The 18,969-nt window shown below is 37.6% G+C and overlaps 1 protein-coding gene across 3 annotated transcripts in view; it reads left to right on the top strand.

The window, feature by feature from the left end:
• Window positions 1–547: 547 nt before the first annotated feature.
• EPS8 (EGFR pathway substrate 8, signaling adaptor) overlaps window positions 548–18,969 on the top strand; it is a gene marked incomplete at its 3' end in the record, with an annotated part of 57,324 nt that continues 38,902 nt past the window's right edge. For all 3 annotated transcript variants that reach the window (XM_080623032.1, XM_080623031.1, XM_080623030.1), the window contains exons 1-6: window positions 548–927; window positions 1,990–2,063; window positions 13,106–13,173; window positions 15,101–15,262; window positions 15,466–15,615; window positions 17,867–17,949. In XM_080623032.1, coding sequence (XP_080479158.1) covers window positions 866–927; window positions 1,990–2,063; window positions 13,106–13,173; window positions 15,101–15,262; window positions 15,466–15,615; window positions 17,867–17,949 — 599 coding nt within the window. In that variant the 5' untranslated portion in view covers window positions 548–865. The remainder of the gene's footprint in view (window positions 928–1,989; window positions 2,064–13,105; window positions 13,174–15,100; window positions 15,263–15,465; window positions 15,616–17,866; window positions 17,950–18,969) is intronic.

Raw genomic sequence — 18,969 nt, 5'->3', positions numbered from 1 at the left:
TTTTGCAGTGTTAAAAGAAATCTTTTTTCTATTTAATGACTGAGATTTAGGGAAATATTCAAATATATGTTATTCATATATGTATAAATGAAAGAATATTTGCCCGTGGTAAATTTGAATAGAGATTGGTTAATTTTAGAGGCTTTTGGAAGTCACTCTCTAGAGTGGAGTTTAACTTAAATAGGCAAGGTAATAAGGGGAAAAGGAATTCTTTTAACTATTTCGTCTTAGCCTTTTCAGTATCACTGTTATATGAAAGGTTTTGTGGATGTTAAATGGTGCTTAAAAAAAAATCAATCACCTTTTTAGTCCCAAAATAGCTAACCAAGTTTCCTTTTGTGCCAACAAGTGTGTTTTGTTTCAGTAATGCATCTTTCTAACAGTTCAGCTGAAAAGTTTCATAGAAAATATATCAAAAGTTCATTTTAAAAGTTTCATTTGGAAGAAATGAACAGAGGGTTAAAAGCAAACATGCTTGACTGTTAAAGTTGCCATTTGGAACATATTGTTCACTTCTGCAGAGGATGTTGTTCTTTGTTTAGTCAGCCTTTTATTTATAAAGCTATTCTTAAAGACCATTGTATCAATAATAATAGCTTTTTTTTTTTTCCTAAATTATAAATTATTTGAAGCAATAACTATCAAATTTTAATTGGGAGAAGTTCCATAACGGATTTTTAAGGCATCACCATGATGCAAATAATGGCAATTTAGCTTGTTGATGCAATTTCTTTCCCATTTCAATGATAATTTTCTCATTAGGCCTGTATTACATCTGTATTAAGCCTTCATCTTTTAAGAGACTTAAATTCGTATGCTGTTGTTTCTTTTCCCAGATTGTTTCCCTCAGTAAGAGACGATAAGAATGAATGGACATATATCAAACACCCCTCCTGGTGGATATGGAAGTTATTTTCCTCAAATGAAGTAAGGTTATGCTTTTGATTTTCCATTTATGGACAAAAAACCTGTTGTATTTTCTTCTTTAGGCTTTAATTTCAGTTAGAATTATTAAAACCCATTGGAATAATACAAAGGCAGCTTCTGTGAAAGAATGTGCAGTTTCCAAGCCATGTAACCGAACTGGCAGATACCATCTGACTGATCTTGGTCAATCTGATTAGTGTAAGGGTAAAGTTGTATTACAGAATGGAATGATCTGGAACAGAAACATTGCTCTAACCATAACCTACTTATTATTTTACTTGAAGAGGTCTGTATATACCTAAGGTTTGAGGTTAGCTCTGAGTGGATGCATTTTTATGCATAAAAGATGAGGCTTCCCTTTCTGTCTGTGAGAAAATGCTGTTTCACGGTAAACACAACTGGGCAACTGTTACCTGAAAGTGCTATCTTGTCTGAGATAAGAGGATTCTCCCTGTATCAGAAGCATGGCACCAGGCTCATTCGCAGCACTAATGAGAATTGTCGTAATCTGATGCCAAAGAACATGTATTCCTCTATGGAGCAGGGCATCTGTGCTGTCATCTGTGAGTTTGTATATGATTCATTCTTGTTGTTGCACTAGAAGGAAGTTGGGTTGCCTTTTCATGTGTGTAGGCAATGATAGTCCTTTTGAGTCTTTTATGAAAAGCAGTTAAAATTGTTAAAAACAATTAACATTTGTGTAGGCAGAGGAAAAAAAATCCTACCAAGTCTTTGACATAGTAGTAATATTAATATATTTTTATTGTTGTTGTTGTTATTAAGTGATCTTGATTACTTACGTTATGGTAAGTATGTGTATACCACACACCCATTGTGCATGATGATCTACTAATGAAACAGCTCAGAAGATCAGAAGAGCTTCCAGCCTAAGTGAAACAGTTTATTATATTCATTGTGTCGAACAAATATCCAGTCTCATTATCTCTGTTAGTAATGTTGTAGGAATGTGTAGTCCTACATAAGGGGAGGGGTTTTTTTAGTGCCTGTTTGTGTGTGGCAAATGCATCTCTTCAGAAGTTAACCAGAAATGTTTTCTTCCAGTGGCTATGGTTCCCCAACATTTGCCCAGTCAGAGAGGGAGCAGAATTCAAGAACAAGTGCAAAAGCTCTTTATGGTAAGGCAGCATAAAGTTTCTAAACTTTTATGTTAAAATTGTTGTTTAAATATTTTTTATGATGTCATGGTGGAAATATTTTATGCATATAGATCTGAAAGTGTATGTACACACATGGGTGTGTATGTTAACTAAATTAAAAAACAAAGTGACTTTATTCCTGATTAAGTAGCTAGCTAGAAAATGTTTTTATGGTTTGCTAAGCAGAGAGCTTCTACCTGCTAATCTTTAAAGGAGCAATGTGTAAAGCATTTATCAAAAAACTAAGAGTGATCGTATAGCTAAGATATGTACCAGGAAGAAAGCATTCAGGAGTCTATCTGTGCTATAGGTTTGATTCATGACCTGTGTCCCCCCACTACCTCCCCAGCCTTATCCCCTGCTAGTGGAAAAGGGATTTATAGTTTTACATATAGTTTTACAAAGGGATTCTTGTTTTACACCAGGATTTCGTGGAAATTAGATTTGATGTAATGGATTTGGAGTCTCATTTGGCCTGCTGTTTTTAGCAGGCTTTGTGACTGTCAAAAGTGACGTTCCTTACAAATGCCTAAATGTTGTTGCACTTACCAACTACAAATGCTAGTATTTGTCTTGGCTGTACATGCTCCTCTCTAGCCTATGGCCAAATCACTGTGGAGACAGAATGTAGTCATGTTCCTTGCCAGCCAAATTGCATTGTTTCCTGGTCATCCACCTCCACTGTGAATACATCCTGCTGATAGCTGTGCTGGTAATGGAAAGAGAAGCAGCAATGAGGCTGAGATTTCTGCTGTGTAAATCTGTGCCTGTTGTTAAATGCTCTTTTGAAAGTCAATACAACTGTTAAGATTGGAAGAACAAGGTTTGCATTGAGAAACCAGTGCTGTGCAGGACCCCTCACACCTCAGCCTGCTCTCCCTTATTGCATCTACCACCTCCTTTGCAGGTTACCAAACTGGAGAGCTCAAAAAGCAGTGGCTAAGAACTTCGACATCCCTAGTTCTCTGTCCTATTTTGGGTGGGTTGATGGCCGGGAGAGACTTCAGAGGTTAGGGAAATGATGGCAGGATGCTTTGTGGCATCAGAGCAGGGTTAACCTTGCCCTTGGAAGGACACCATACAGGTCTCAAGTTTGGTTACTCATCCATGACCGCATGAGAACTTTGTTCTATCAGTTGCCCTGTTGGGTTTTAAACTGCTTCGAAATTCATGAGACAAAAACCCCACAAAAGAGACTGGAGGTCTCCTAGCTTGGTGTTTTCTGAAAAGATGAGTGGTGTGGAAAAAGCTGATGTGGTTTGGTGGCTGAAGGCATTCTGCTAAAATAGTGTGAAGATCCACATCTAGAAAAATAAGCAAAGACAGAAGTAGAAACCATGTGAAACCTTTGTCATTAAAAAAGACATTGCATGTGAATCACTCAAAGTTTATCTTTTTTAGTGGTGTGCTGCAAAAGTCAGGCACTTGACATAGCTCTAAAGGCAGGAACTATAACTGAGGAAAATTCTGAAGCGATCATTTTAAATGATGATTTCTGCATCCTATATAGGTTTACTCAACAAACTGATTGCACGTGTTGACAGAAATAGTAGGTGGCAACAGAAACCAGAAAGACAGGTTGTGAAAAACTTAGTAGATTATTTCTTTATGAGATATTATGAGAGTGTTACACTTTTCTTTTTCATTTTATATCATCATCATCATCATCATTTTTCAAGAGTACATTGTTTGAACAGTGTGGCAGTATCAGTAAGTGCCTTAACCATGTCCTTTAAAATTTGGGGTCTTTTAAAGTAATACTGCTTTGAGCTTTTTCATACGAAACATGTGATGGGGTTGTCATATGTCAGTAAAAGATGGGGACCAGTGAGTAAATTTGAGGTGTGTAATGGTAAACAGCCTTTTACTTCTGAAATGCTTAATTGAATTCAGGTACTAATTGAAAATGCTTACCATATAACTGCTGTGTGGTTGGTCCTGTAAAATGAATTGTTGATCTTGGTTCACTTCGATTGCTGATAGATACATCAAAAAACCTCTAGTTGTGGATGCCAGGAGCTGAATGAAGTAGAAGACTTAATTATCCTAGAGCTCTGAGTGAAGATCTATTGGCATAACTTTTGGAGAGGAATTTGCACATTTTACTGCTTCTGCTCTGTTTTGAATGCATAAAGAACTGGGCTGTCAGTATTACCAAATGTATGAACTGGAGAAAACAGGAAAACACCTAAAACTTTCTCAAATTCAGGGCACTTTTTAATTTTAGCAACCATGTTACCATTCTGCTGCATCCCGTGTGTGTCTTTTCTTCCCTTGTGATGTGAGGGATTTTTGTGCATGCTGTGCCAAGGGGGGGTGGGAAAAAGTTGAGTGATACTGGAATTATTAATATGTGTTAAAAGTGCTTATTATGAAATATTTATAATCAATAACTGAAATATTTTATTTGAGATCCATGACACTGAAAGCCTATGAAGCAGATTGGAGGCTCCCTGGCTTTCTTATTATAATTTATATTATGTACATGTATATTAAATGTGGATATTTTGTTTATGTAAATACATAAAGCTCATTTATTTAATAGATTCACTTATAATATATTGGAAAATACAGATCATTTTATGTTAAAAGTAAAATTGACCATGACTTTTTTTCTTTGATAAAATGCGACAATGTCATGTTAGCAACAAATTTTGTCCATGACAGACTTCCTTTTTTTTGGAAGTCTTTTGAATGTCCTTTGGACTAAAACACCTGTCAATGGATGCCAGCAAATGAAGATAGTACATGGGCTCTGAAATGACCACTTGATCTAGAGCTACATGTCTTCCAAGTACAGTAAAGACTAAAAAAAAAAAAAAAAGTTAATAATATTGTGTGTATATATATTTATATGTGTGCATGTGTATACACAGACACACAAACCTATATGTCATGGCATGAGATTTATCTTTTGATTCCCTGTGCTGAGGTGATGCGTGATTGTTCAGTTACTTCAGAGATCAGGCAGAAGGTTGGCCACAGTGCCAGTGGGAAAGGAGGCTGGGGTTTTATTGGTATTACAGACAGTTCAGTTAAAAACTAGACTGGAGCATAACTATCTCTGATGTGGTTATCTGATAGCAAAAGCTTCCCGGCAGCTGCCTTTTTTTTTTTTCCCCCCTGTTTCAAATAATGTTTTTTGGTTTTCTTTTTACTCGTTTTCTTCCTGAAATGAACTGTTTTCTAGTGGCATGATAAACCTCTCACTGAGCTGGGAAGGAAGATGCTCTCTGCACACTCTTATGGGGTTTATTTCACCATTTACTTCCTGGGCTTTCTGTCTGAAGTTGGTTGTGGCTCACACTGTTATCTGTTGTTCTAGCGTTGGCTTCTCCATCTGTCTTCTGGTTTTGGGGAGACATGCAGCATCAGTCAGTGCCAATAGCCAGAGCTGTGCTGGGGAATTGCCAGTGAGTGACACAATGTAAAGCAGCCCCATTCCTGAGGAGCAGTAAGCTAGTGGTTCACTGCAAACTGTTGGATTATTCTATGGTGTGGAATTGCCAAACTTGTCTTCACACTGCATCAGTGTGAAGAAACTAAGTGTTTCAAGCATTGTGTTTATATGCTCATGGCTATGATTAGGTGCTAGCAGTGAAATTGCTTGTGTATTTTTGCATTGGTCAAATACTTCGTTCAGAAGAACTGTGGTGTAATAAATTCAAGGAAACCACAAGCAAATCATAGACTAAGTAAATGTCTCCATTAAAAGAAGCCATCCATGTAACAAGCTTCTATTATTTGATACTCGAATTAAATTGACAGCTGGCTCCCAAACAGTACACTTTCTTTGATAGCTGGTTCCCACATAGCCATCGGGGAGAAGCTTGTGGCGTAAATCTCTGAAAGTGATAGTGTTTGCTGTTCTGAAAATGCCATTTGTTTTGAACTTCAGTTTTGACCTTTTTCCCTGGTTGTGTAGGTCACGTCTCCTGCATTTTGCTCTCAGTCAAGAGCTGAGTTTTTCCAGCTGCTACCATACACCTTTAAAGGGGTGTCAGCAATCAGTCCAATGCAAACCACAAATACATGGTAGTAAACTAAGTATTGGGCTTTTCTGCTTGATGATATGTGGTAATAATTTATACTGTTACTCCAGGATTCTTAGGTCAGCTTGTGAGGGAGACTTTTAATCCATGTCTGCATGGATTGCCATCAGATTTCAGAACTTTATGTCTTTGTACGCTGTATAGACATTTTTCAGTTTGGCTATGGAAGGAGAAAATGAGATCAACCATTACCTTTCTTTGTGCTATTATAACTATAGCACTGATAACATTTATTACATCTGGCCTATACAATTATTTGTAAGACATTGGTGGGAGCCTACGCATCGAGTTTCTTGACTTCTGTTTTAGGGTTTTAGGAATGAAAATTTGTTGTACTTAAAGGTATCATGGCCCTAACCAGCACCACTGTTCTGCAGGTCATCTTTAAAGACCCAGCCTGAGATTTTGTTTTGCTTCTGGTAAGAATTTTCCCTAGCTAAATAAATAATTGCATTTCTCCTCCTGTGATACATTTCTCTGTATAGTCTTCTGGACAGTGGCAGACACAGGCTACAGTAGAGTTTATTAACCAGCTTTCTAATTTTCCAAAATCCTGCACTCTCTTCCAGTTGGAGATACAGGACTCCAATTTTGTCCGGTTCTATTCATAGCTCTGCCTCAATAGACCTTGAGCAATGCTGGTGGTTTGTTGGTTTGTTGTTTTTTTTCTGGAAACTGTTGAATAATTAAACTTTCCAAATGGTCCTTCACAGAAAGAACTGGAGAGATCCATAGTGAAGGCAAGGAAGAAAATGAGCAAAGGCAATCTTTTTTATCTTTTTTAAACAGGCAATCCTGTTTATCTGTGTCAGGTACTGTCCAGTAGTACTTTTGAGTTGGCTTTAAAGTCTTTGTCTTTCTGAAGTTTTGGATGCTTCCAAATAGAGTACAAAATCAGTACCCTTAAACATCTTTTTTGAAACCAGAAATATGGTCCACTCTTGATGACTGGTGAATTCAATAATCAGTTCACAAGGACACAAATAGCAGTAGCATATCAGACAGTGGGAAGAGTATTAGTTTCTGTGGATCAATGTTACTGTTCCTTTGAAAGGTTTACTAGCTAGTAGATCTTACAGTCAGGACCTATAAGTGAAATGCTGTGCTGCTTTTAGGATTATTGCCTTGCATTGTGGGAGATTTTATTTTGCTCAAATTCTTCTAGGTTGCATTTGCTATAGATGCGATGAAGAATTTAACTTAAGTGCCTTGTGCCATGATCCTTTTATATTTTCATTTTTTTTCCTTTATCAGAAGGAAAATACATTAGGTAAATTGTGTGCAGTGTATCAGCAGGGTTTGCACTAACTGCGGTATTAATCCTGCACTGTATTTTACATGTTGGATGTAAGAGCTGAAGTAAATAAAGAGGAAAAAAACCCAATAATTTTGATAGTTGTATTCATTTTTTGATAGTTTTATAAATCCTATCTGGATGTCTCTGTTGCAGAATTTCACTCTAGCTGCAATAGCTCTCTTCATGCATGAAGGGACCCATGAGAGGCTGAGATTGATTGGGAGGATTAGGAGAGTGAAATGGAGCATACAAAATTATATGGAGGTTTTTTTTCCAGTGTCAGGGTAGACCCCAGGCAGCAACTAAGGACCTACCCGGTTGTTTGTTTATTCCCCCTGACTCCTCCCTGCAGCAGGATAGGGGAGAGAATCTGAAGAGCAAAAGCAAGAAAAACTGACGGATCAAGATAAAGACATAGCAAATGAAGGAAAGAGGGGGGAGGAAAAAAACCCAAATAACACAATCACCCACCACCTTCTATAAGCAGACCGGTGCCCAGACAGTCTCTGAGCAAGACTACCTGCCAGTTTTATTGCCGAGCATGATACTATACAATATGGAATATCCCTGTGGCCAGTTGGGGTCTGCTGTCCCAGCTATGCTCTGTCCCAGTCTCTTGTGCACCCCCAGCCTGCTCACTGGGATAGTGAGAATTAGAGAAGGCCTTGACAATGTTCAGCAACAACTAAAACACCCCTGTGTTATCAACACTGTTTTGGTCACAAATCACATACCATAAAGGTTGCTGTGAAGAAAATCTCCATCCCAGCCAGACCTAGTATGTTCAGTAAGTCTGCAAATCCTGTTCCTCATTTTCAGTAGTAGGGTATGAATTACTTGCATTTAAAGATTGTATTAAGTCAAGAGACATTTTAGAGTTTCTGTGTTAGCAGTCAGATTAATATTGATGAATAATAATTAACTACTTTGCTATGTGAAAGAGTTGAGGAGATGGAAGCTACATTTCCAGAAGAATAACAATAGGCAGCTAGGAAAGAAGAAAAGTAAGGAGCTATATATGAATTAAAAAAACTGTGAGAGTATTATGCTCAGGTATATCTGACTTGGAAATGTGGAGGTATTGTAGGAAGAAGCATCAGACTGTTGTGTCATCAGGGTAGAGAGGGATGCAGAGCAGACTTGAAGGCTTGTCTCAATTTTTCTTCTTTCTTTGTGTTACATTCATGTTATCATGGGGGACTTTATTACAATTTATGCCAGACAGCCAAGAAAACCATTTCTCAGGGAGCCTTGGTGACTAGCAACTGGGTTGACCCTGTGTAAGTGTTCTGATTTCAGCTGTAACAGTTATTTTTTCTCCTTCTTAGTAGCTGGCGCAGTGCTGTGTTTTGACTTTTAGTCTGAGAACAGTGCTGATAACAACAACTAAAACATTAGTGTGTTAAGTAGTGCTTACCCTAATCAAGGACTTCTCAGTTTCTGATGCTCTGCCAGTGAGGGCGGGCACAAGAAGCCGGAAGGAAGCAGAGACAGGACACCTGACCAAAACTAGCCAAAGGGGTATTCCATACCACAGCACACCATGCCCAGTATACAAACTGAGGGGAGTTACCTGAGAGGGGCAGATTGCTGCTCGAGTCAGGCTGGGTATTGGTCAGCAGGTCGTGAGCAATTGTATTGTGTATCACTTGTGTTTATTGTTCTTTTTCCTTTTCCCCTTTTTAGTTTCATATTCTCTCCCCTTATTACCCTTATCATTATCATTATTAGTGGTAGCAGTAGTACTACATTGTACTTTAGTTATTAATCTGTTATTATCTCAAATCATGGGGTTTACATTCTTTTGACTCTCCTCCCCATCCTGCTCAGAGGGAGGGAAGTGAGGGTGAGCATACAGTTGCGTAGTGCTGAGTTACCGGCTGGGATTAAGCCACAACAGTAGGAAAGGAGACCCACTTTCTAACTATTTAATTGTAAAAGAATTGAAAAAAAAAATGTTGAAGAAAAACCATTCCAGAAGCAGTGAAAGAATTTTGCTTTATGCTAAGGTACTTACTAGACGATGCATTTTGAAAGGTAATTTCAGGATGGAGCAGTTGCCCATAGTATCTACCTCTACCAGTGTTTACAGCATTCATAGCTGCTGTAGACTACTTCTTAGCTCATCCAAAATTGCATTATTACTGCTTAGTGCTGCAGTAACTTTTAAGAGCCTGTGAGGTACCGTCTCTCTTTTTGGTTTTGTCTGTAACTGCAACAAGACTTGGAAGCCTCCCCAGTTTTAGTTTGCATGCTTCAGTGTGCAGAGTTTAGATTGCATCACTTCCTTGGGCTCCCAGAAAATGGAGTCTCCTAGTCTGCATGAGTGACATACATTATCAGGTGTTTTTGGTTGAAGAGCCTATAGGATAACAGAAAACAGTGGTCAATGCCCCAGGCCCATCAGTGTTTAAGAGGCATTTAGAGAATGCCCTAACAGCATGCTTTAACTTATGGTCAGCATTGAAGTTGTCAGGCAGTTGTACTAGATAGTTATAGGTCCCTTCCAACTGAAATATTATATTCTAAGTTATAACTTTGATCTCCAGCAGGTTCTAATAATCATTCTACCTGCATTGAAGAAATAAATAGGTAAATAGGAATTGTTATTTAACTCAGCATGGGCTGTTCTTGTGGTGACCATACTTTTTGTTTATTAACACAAATATGGATTGACTTTTGCCAATTGAAAATTATATTTTCAGTTCTTGTTACTATTAAATTCTTGTTACTATTCTGGTGCAATTAAGAATGCAGAACTCGAGGGGTTTTCCTTGGGTCTGTAGTGTAGGCAATCACAGATTTTATTAGCATTCAGAAAGCTCTATTTCTTATATAAACACTATTGTTCTCAACATGACAGTGTGTTGAAAACTTTGCCATCATGTCTGTTGTAAGTGTTGGGCTGCTCTGTGGAAGAGGATAAGTTAATTAGTACTACAAGTGTTTTGTATATCCTGTCTTAACACAGGATATATATGAAACAGAGCAGGGATTCTCTTGCAAAACTTACTTTGTGCTTCTTAAATCCTTTGGAGCCTCTACATATGCCATAATTTATGTATTTATTTAAAACAATTCTATCTGTTTTTATTTGCAGAATTTATAAATCTTACACTGTACATAAAATTTCTTATTTTTGTTAATTTGATATAATTCAGAATATTTTTATTCACCTGAAAGAGGATAATAACAGTCAAAACTGAGTATTTGATGCATTAAATTTAATTAATTAATTTAATTAAAGCAAGTGACTTTTTTATATACCATGCAGTCTTTCTTCCTGGACAGCATTTAACTATTATTTACAGTCTATAACAGAAGACTGTTAACTGATCCCCTTGGAGATGCAAATAATTCTATGGGATTAAACTAGATACTGCTTTCTAATTCCCTTGTTTTGTTAGGAACAGATGGGCTTTACTTCTTCAGATCATCATCCAAACAAAAAAAGAAAGGTAGCAAATCAGACAGTACTGCTTTAATGCTTTACTGGGGTGTGCATGTGTGTGTGTGTCTATTGTGTTTAAAAAGAAAATCAACCAAATAAGTACTTAAATAAAATGCTGCAAAAGCAGAAATACTTGTACAGGAACTGGATGGTTCTGTTGCATGAGCAGTGTTATTTCTTCATTGGAGAGGGACTTCAAGCCAAGTGAGATATTTCAGAAGCTGTGGGGTCTGTCATGAAAATCGCCAAGAACTGGAGAGATAATGATGTGATTATAAAAGGTGGCACATACAAAAGTGTCACAAGTGACATCTGAAAATGATGGCACTGCTGTCTTTGTCATCACTTGAAATTCCTGTATAGAGGAAGCCTGGTCATAGAAGAGACTTACAGTGTAGCTTTTATGTGTCCTCACTGCAGATCTCTGTATGTCACATGTTGTATGATCATGTTATGTGCATGTTGCATGATTATGTGCTTGGTAGTAGTTAGCATTTTATTGTGCAAAAAAGTTACTTAGCAGTCCTGTCAACAGAATCACTCATTTTTATTTTTCCTCCAAATATGATGAAATTGATATATTTTCTAGGTATGGCAGGTATTTTCCTTTGAACAAAATCAAACTGTCTATTTCATAGAATCATAGAATAGTTAGGGTTGGAAAGGACCTTAAGATCATCTAGTTCCAACCCCACTGCCATGGGCAGGGACACCTCACACTAAACCATGTCACCCAAAGCCTCATCCAACCTGGCCTTGAACACCGCCAAGGATGGAGCATTCACAACCTCCCTGGGCAACCCCTTCCAGTGCCTCACCACCCTTACAGTAAAGAACTTCATTCTTATATCCAATCTAAACTTCCTCTGTTTAAGTTTGAACCCCTTTCCCCTTGTCCTACCACTACAGTCCCTAATGAAGAGTCCCTCCCCAGCATCCTTGTAGGCCCCCTTCAGATACTGGAAGGCTGCTATGAGGTCTCCACGCAGCCTTCTCTTCTCCAGGCTGAACAGCCCCAACTTTCTCAGCCTGTCTTCATACGGGAGGTGCTCCAGTCCCCTGATCATCCTCGTGGCCCTCCTCTGGACTTGTTCCAACAGTTTCATGTCCTTTTTATGTTGAGGACACCAGAACTGCACACAATACTCCAAGTGAGGTCTCACGAGAGCAGAGTAGAGGGGCAGGATCAGCTCCTTCGACCTGCTGGTCACACTTCTTTTGATGCAGCCCAGGATACAGTTGGCTTTCACTTGAAGACCAGAAATTAAGTTATTTCATGAAATGGAGAGAAAAGAATTGGGTACTTGCAGAGTTTCCTTGGTCCTTTCTTGGCCATGTCATGTAGTAAATTTCTTCCTTAGAGCTCTTAGTGTTCTAGATCAGGCACTTCAGTGGTTATAGTGAAAAAAGAGAAAAACCTTCCAAATGTTGCATTCAAGATTTTTTTGTTTGTTTGTTTACATTGGAAGGTTTTCTTCAATATCCATCTAAATTTGGTATATTGTGGTTTGGGTGTGTGCTGTGTCTTCATCTTGCCTTTTTTTCTTCCCTCCTTTTTTGGTTTAATATTAAATAGATTAATATTAATTTATTGTATAAAGTAAAAGGCACATGATGTTTCTGATTTTGCAGCATTGTGTCCTTTTAGCTGCAGATATTTGGTGTGTATTTCCCTCTCTCTGTTTTGTTTGTTTAACTCCTTTCTATGCATATTTCTACATTAGTAATTCATCAACTTGGATAGTTTAGGAAAAAATAAAGGATGACTTAGGTCTGGTTCATGTGTGGCTTTGTTGTTTTGTAGGTTTAACAGAATTATATGCATATTCGAAAATACTTTTAAGTGCATTCATACAAATACAGTAAGCTTGATGCTAGTTAGCATATTGCTACCAAAGTGGCAAGCCAGTGATTTCAGTAATCAGACTTCCCAATGAAGCGTTTTCAGTCAGAACATTGCTCCCCTCCGATGTCCTGACTCACTGGGATGACATAACTGGCTTTTGTTTGCACCCACCGACTCTCTGTTAATGCATTGACGTATGATCCTTGTGCTGGAATATGTGGAGGTGGAGGGTTTTTTCTGTCAAATACAGAAATTAACAACAACTTGTCTTCCATTTTCATATATACAACTAGTCTTGTTATCTCTGAGAAGTATTCAAAACAGCAGGATAAGAAGTTGAATGAATAATTATTCTTTCTTTTCTCCCATCTCTAGAACAAAGGAAGAATTATGCACGAGACAGCGCCAGCAGCATATCCGAAACTTCCCAGTATCACGTAGAGGTGAGACGATGAGTGGAGTTATAGCTTTCAGTTATTTTTGCCTACATGTTTTTTGAGGATGCATATGCTTGAAGGCATATACATCTTCCAAAACATTCTGCCAGCCCGAGATCGCTCCAGATTAGATTACACTGAAATGTCTCAAATTCTGTGGCTTTGCCATAATAAGCTGAAATTTTTATGTAGAAGTATGTAAGCAAAGTTGTGTGTAGTTTGGCAAATGAACAGGGCTTCTCAATGGGATATCAGTTCAATGTGTTATGCTGCCCTGTCTCTGAACCTGGCTTGTTGCAATCTTGAGGCAGAGCTGTTGGCTGTTGGAGAACGACATTTATTTAAAATGAGTACTTTAATCAGTTATAATCAGCAGGGATGACAATATTCAGAAAGAGCCGAGCATTAACCACTAAAAGCCCAAATTTGTCTACTACGTAGTAGTTAAATATATTCTGCCTGTAAAGATGCTTCTCCAGCTTGAATTGCAAAGTGCTACTTCCTACCTTAAGCCGCTTTGGAGAAGTACTGCATGCTGCTGTCATATTTTATTCAGGAGTAGATATATTTGAAATATTCAGCAAAGTAATCCTGGGTGCCCATATGTAGCCTGTTCAGCACTTTTGGATAAACTGCTTCATTCTGTAGTCTTACTTTGGCACAAACTTTCTCCCACTGCCATCAAAACACTTTTATGGGTTAGGCCAAGTCTTGCAGATACCATAGGTTCTCAGCTCATTTTTATTCCCTGGATTTTAAATTAGATGTAAATTGTGAGATCTTATGCAGAAGAGTCCTAATTTCAAGTGCTTCTATCCTATGATTGGCTTGCAGATTAATAGTTGTGTTGCTTCTAATTGTCTATTTTTCTTCGGTTTCGTCATACCGGTTTTGGTACTGTACTGGCATAAAAATTAGTACTTGTATTTGGAATCTAAGCATTCCTGTGTGAGCAGCGAGTAGACATTTTGTTTCACTTTACTTCTTCTTAATTCTTTGATTATATGCAGCTCCTGCTGTTATCCTGTAATAGAATAAAGTACAATTAATTCTTTGTGGTTTTGGTTTGTTTTTTGGTTTTGGGGTTTCTTTTTAAGTTCTTTAGAAGATAAATATGCAGGCACATATTAAAATTGGTTCAGTTTGAATGAGTGTAACCAGGTCTTCAATAAGAATGTGAAGCTGGATTTATGCCTGGATAAAATAGTTCTATGGGTTTTCTTGCATGGTTGGCATATTGAAGGAGAAATTGTCAAAGCCATAATGACAGGGAAGCTAGTTGACGTGGTGTCTGTGAGGTAATATTCAATTTCTAGAGCATTAATTGAATCTGGAAAATATTCCAAGTTGATGGTGAACAAAAATAGTTAGTGCACTACATTTCTGCTGTGATCTTCATAAAAGAAGCGTCTAGCCTGTCCATAAGGTATCCCAGTCAGATGCAAGCCCGTCATGATAGCCATTGGCATGCTAGCTGGTAGCTCTGGAAGAGATGAGGGCACTCCCGGCTGGAGTGGTGATGGAGGTACACAGGCAGTGTGTTTCTGGAAAGCTTCTGCTGAGGCTTCCTGGATTCAGCTTGCCAAGAGGAGCAGGTTTTCACTCCTCAAGGAAGCTAATTAAATGCTCGGGGTTTGATTCTAGCATTGCTATGTGAAAGATGTCAGAATATGCCTTCAAGTCTAACCACTTGCTGTGGTGAGGAAATGACAGAGGATGACAAACAGTGAGTTACAAAAATCAGTTAACTTCAAGTGGCATCATGGACTAAACAACCTCTTTTATGACTTATTAGTGGGATCTGTCATATACAAAGGCACTTTTATTCATTAATAATTTGCATTGCTATTTCCTGGCAATTTAAATACTGACACTGCCTAGCAGTGGGGAAAAATACAATTATTTTTTTCTAAATGTACATCCCATTCACTAGCACTTGACTACCTTTGTTCTGGACCGAAAAGAGGCAATGGTTACAGTGGATGATGGAATAAGGAAGCTGAAATTGCTGAATGCCAAAGGCAAAGTGTGGACTCAAGATATGATTCTTCAAGTGGATGACAAAGCTGTCAGTTTGGTGGACTTGGAATCAAAGGTAAGATCTGTGAGTGGCAGTCTCATTTTCAGAGAGAGGGAGAGAAAAAATGTAAACAGGCAGAAAAATGATGTAGGTGAGATTCTGTATTTTAATTAGCTTATTATCACTTTCCCTTTTTAACTCTTGCAGCTTTTCTGAGATCAGGACATTGTATAGTAAGGTGGTGTTTTGTGTTTGTTTTTTCTTTTCTCTTCTGGCAGAATGAACTGGAGAATTTTCCTTTAAGCACAATTCAACATTGCCAAGCCGTGATGAATGCATGCAATTACAATTCAATTCTTGCATTAATATGTAAAGAACCAACCCAAAACAAGCCCGATTTGCATCTTTTCCAATGTGATGAGATTAAGGTAAGATAGTAATGGAGATCTGCTATGACTTACTCAAATAGAGGAAATATTGTGAATTAGCAAGTACAATGGATAAAATCAAATGAGCTGATTCTTAGAAAATAATTCTGTTTCTTTTTTTCTTATAAATATGCTTTAAGTTTAATGCACTTATGTTATCCACGCTACTCACAGTATGTTAGTAAATGTAGTGCGTTATTTTCTTGTAGGAGAGTAGTCCAGTATGCAAGCTGAATCGTTAGTGCATGTTCAAATATGTTGTTACTGTAAATATCAATTTTGGGGCTCTGTAGCTGTTCATTTAGGTTTGCAAATGAGTAAATCCATGGAATATGTATGTGGTGTGCTGTCATGTTTCTGAAGAAAGTGGTGTAAATAGTTTGTGTTATCACATATTTATCTTGTAATCTACAAAGGACTCATCTGAGCTCTTAGTTTTACCTAGTCTGCCGTTTTTCTGCTCTTTTTGTCACTGAACAATAAACCTTCCCCACATTCTCACCTTTCTGCATCTCTGCTCTGCTGGAGTGATAATGAAAAGGAAAATGCTACTTGCAAAACAAGGGACAAAACAAGGAAGGAGATTGTTCATCTCTGATTAAAATATTTCCTTCAAGTGTAAATATTTTTTTAATGTTTTCTGCAATGCTTCTTTATTTCCAGGGTTCTAAATTTTATTTTCTGTTAGTTATTCTATATAATTGGTACATATTTAAATTCCAACTGATAATTTCATGGGGATTTTTTAAACTTCCTTTGCAGTAGTTCATATCATTGCTAATAATGATTGCTAATCACACTATGCAGCCTTTTCGAAAACGATATAGTCAGAGTGGTGTGAAGATAATTGGCTAATTATGGATTTGTTGTGCAGAATTTGCTGTTCAGTGGAATTTAGGATCCTGTGAAAAGTTCAGGTGGCATTATGTTGAATAATGCAGGGATCCTTTGTGAGATCTGGTTAGACCCAGCTTCTCAAAGCGTAGAGGTGGTCTTTTTCCATCAGACTTTCATGTTTTGAAGTTGTTCCTCTGTGTACAAGTAAAAATGCAAGGCACTTATGCACGACTTGGAAGTCCAGGATCTCCCTTTTTTTCTGAGGTATTTGAGTCTGTGAGCATACCCTAGGTTTTGTTCCTTACGCTGGAGACTTCACTGTTTTGGAAGGTTAGGTCTTTCTCCCATGCTTTATTGCTGCTTTTGATTAGAAGTTACCATGAACCCCAGGAGCATCTGCAACAGAAAATTAGTCAAAATCAATAATACTTGGGGTAGTCAATATTTTCTAAACAAAGAAAGTATGCTAAATAATAAATATAAAGAGTATGATTAATGGAATTCTTCTGGGTTTAAGTTCCTCAAATCCCCTTAAGTTTTTTCCTATTAATTCTTTAACCCTAATGTATCCCTTGTCCGTAATCTGTAATGTCTTCTGGTTACAGCAGAAGTTACACATTCCTCCCCAAAAGTTACATACATCTTCACTACGAGGCATGAAGGAAGACTTGGACCTTGTAGAGTGAGCCAGACACTGACTTACTTGGGCTTTGACAGCCTGTGTAGGAAATTAATTTGTCAGCTGAAGACACATAACAGAATCCTATGAGAAGCCGTGACCTATTTAATGAAAGATCTATTAAACTAATGCCTTAGACATGCATCAAACTTTCACTTGGGGGCCACTGGTGGAGGCAGACTGTGGTTATGGAGAGGCAGGAACCTACAAATGTGCTGAAAATTCATCTTCTGTTACATTGAAGAGAAATTGGGGGCTGTCATTATTTCTTAAAGGAAGCTTTATCACTACCAGTTACTTTCCTAAACTTTTATGTTGCTACTATCTCTAGCAGATATTTTTAATTTTTTTTTAATAGTATGTCTTTCCCCTAAAATACTTGAGAAAAACAAAAATAACTTCTACAGAGGGGAAAAAATAGCTTATGCAAGAATGCTGGACTTAAGATAATTACAGCTGTTCAGACAAATTTAGTATCTAGATTACATACTCATCCGGTGATAATGCTTGAGGTTGGAACAGTGACAAAAATACTAACTCGCAAACACTAGCGTTGTGTATTCCTTTGTTCTGTGTATATGTAAAAGAATTTACCCCAGAACTTTTAAATAAATGACATTTGATAAAGTAATCTGGGATCTAAAGATGCCCTAAAAAAGTGCATGAGTAGGTACTTATTTCATATATATGAATAGCCTAGCTGATAACTGATTGTTTCTGCTTCTTTCTCTTTAGGCTAGCTTTATACATGAAGATATTGAAAGTGCAATCAGTGACAGCAAAAGTGGGAAACAAAAGAAGAGGCTTGAAACACTGAGGTAAAAACCTAACTTCTTGGCAGTATATGGGTTTATCAAATAGTGTTACAGCATTCAGAAGCTCTTAAGTCTGCCTGCTGTCTTTTGATCTTTTTTGCTAGTTGAAAATATACTTCCAAAAACATTTGTAGAAACCTTGCTTTGATAATTATATATGCTTTTTCAATTCATAGCATTACTCTTACCTTTCCTGATTCTACCTTAGTGATGGGAATAGCTCACATCGATGCCAGATAATAGCATTGCGTGTCTCAATTCTGCATATGGGTCAAGCAGTTTGAATTTAAATGAAAAATGAGTGCTCCATAACTCCAAATAAATAAGATTATGTTAAAAGGGTTTGGGATCTAAAGATGTTAAATGAAACTGCAACTGTAGGCGGAATAATCTTCCTGCCTGCCTGTTCAATGATGCTGGAGACTTCTTGTTTCCCTGGTAGTGAAAGCTTCTCTGCCAGTTGGAAAATGTGGAGGAGAAAGAGGCTGTTGGGTTCAGAGAAGAGTAATACAGAAATGAATGGTAGCCGACAGAGGCATAAAAACAAGGGCATAGGTATATTAGATACTGAATGGCAATGATGACAGTTTGTTGAAAAGTTAGTATGTAACTGCATCCTGATAGTATCTCTCAATAACACTTAGTTTTATGGTTCAGATAGAGAAGTCTTTGTTGGACAAAAATTAAATAAAAATGTCACCATTACATGAAACGAGTTTGTAACAGTCTTAGCTACTTGTTAAATTCTGAAATGGACACTCCTGTAAAAGCAAAACAAAACCAGAACTGTGTCTAACTTTATCTCAGGATTTAAAATTAAATGGGTAGACTTTACTGTTTGTGGGACTAACAAACAGGTACAAGCACAAAGAGGCAGTCTAGGACCCAAACACATTGGATGTTCAGGGAAACTAATGAGATATAATTGGGAAAATTATGTAGGTCAGTACATCTAATGGAAAAATAATCCAAGATATCAGTCTCTGAGAGCTTATGAAGTGAAGATGTCATGAGTGCTTAACG

Source organism: Psittacula echo (assembly GCF_963264785.1).
Source record: "Psittacula echo genome assembly, chromosome: 1".
NCBI classification, from domain to species: domain Eukaryota; kingdom Metazoa; phylum Chordata; class Aves; order Psittaciformes; family Psittacidae; genus Psittacula; species Psittacula echo.
This window is presented reverse-complemented; position numbering and strand designations above follow the sequence as displayed.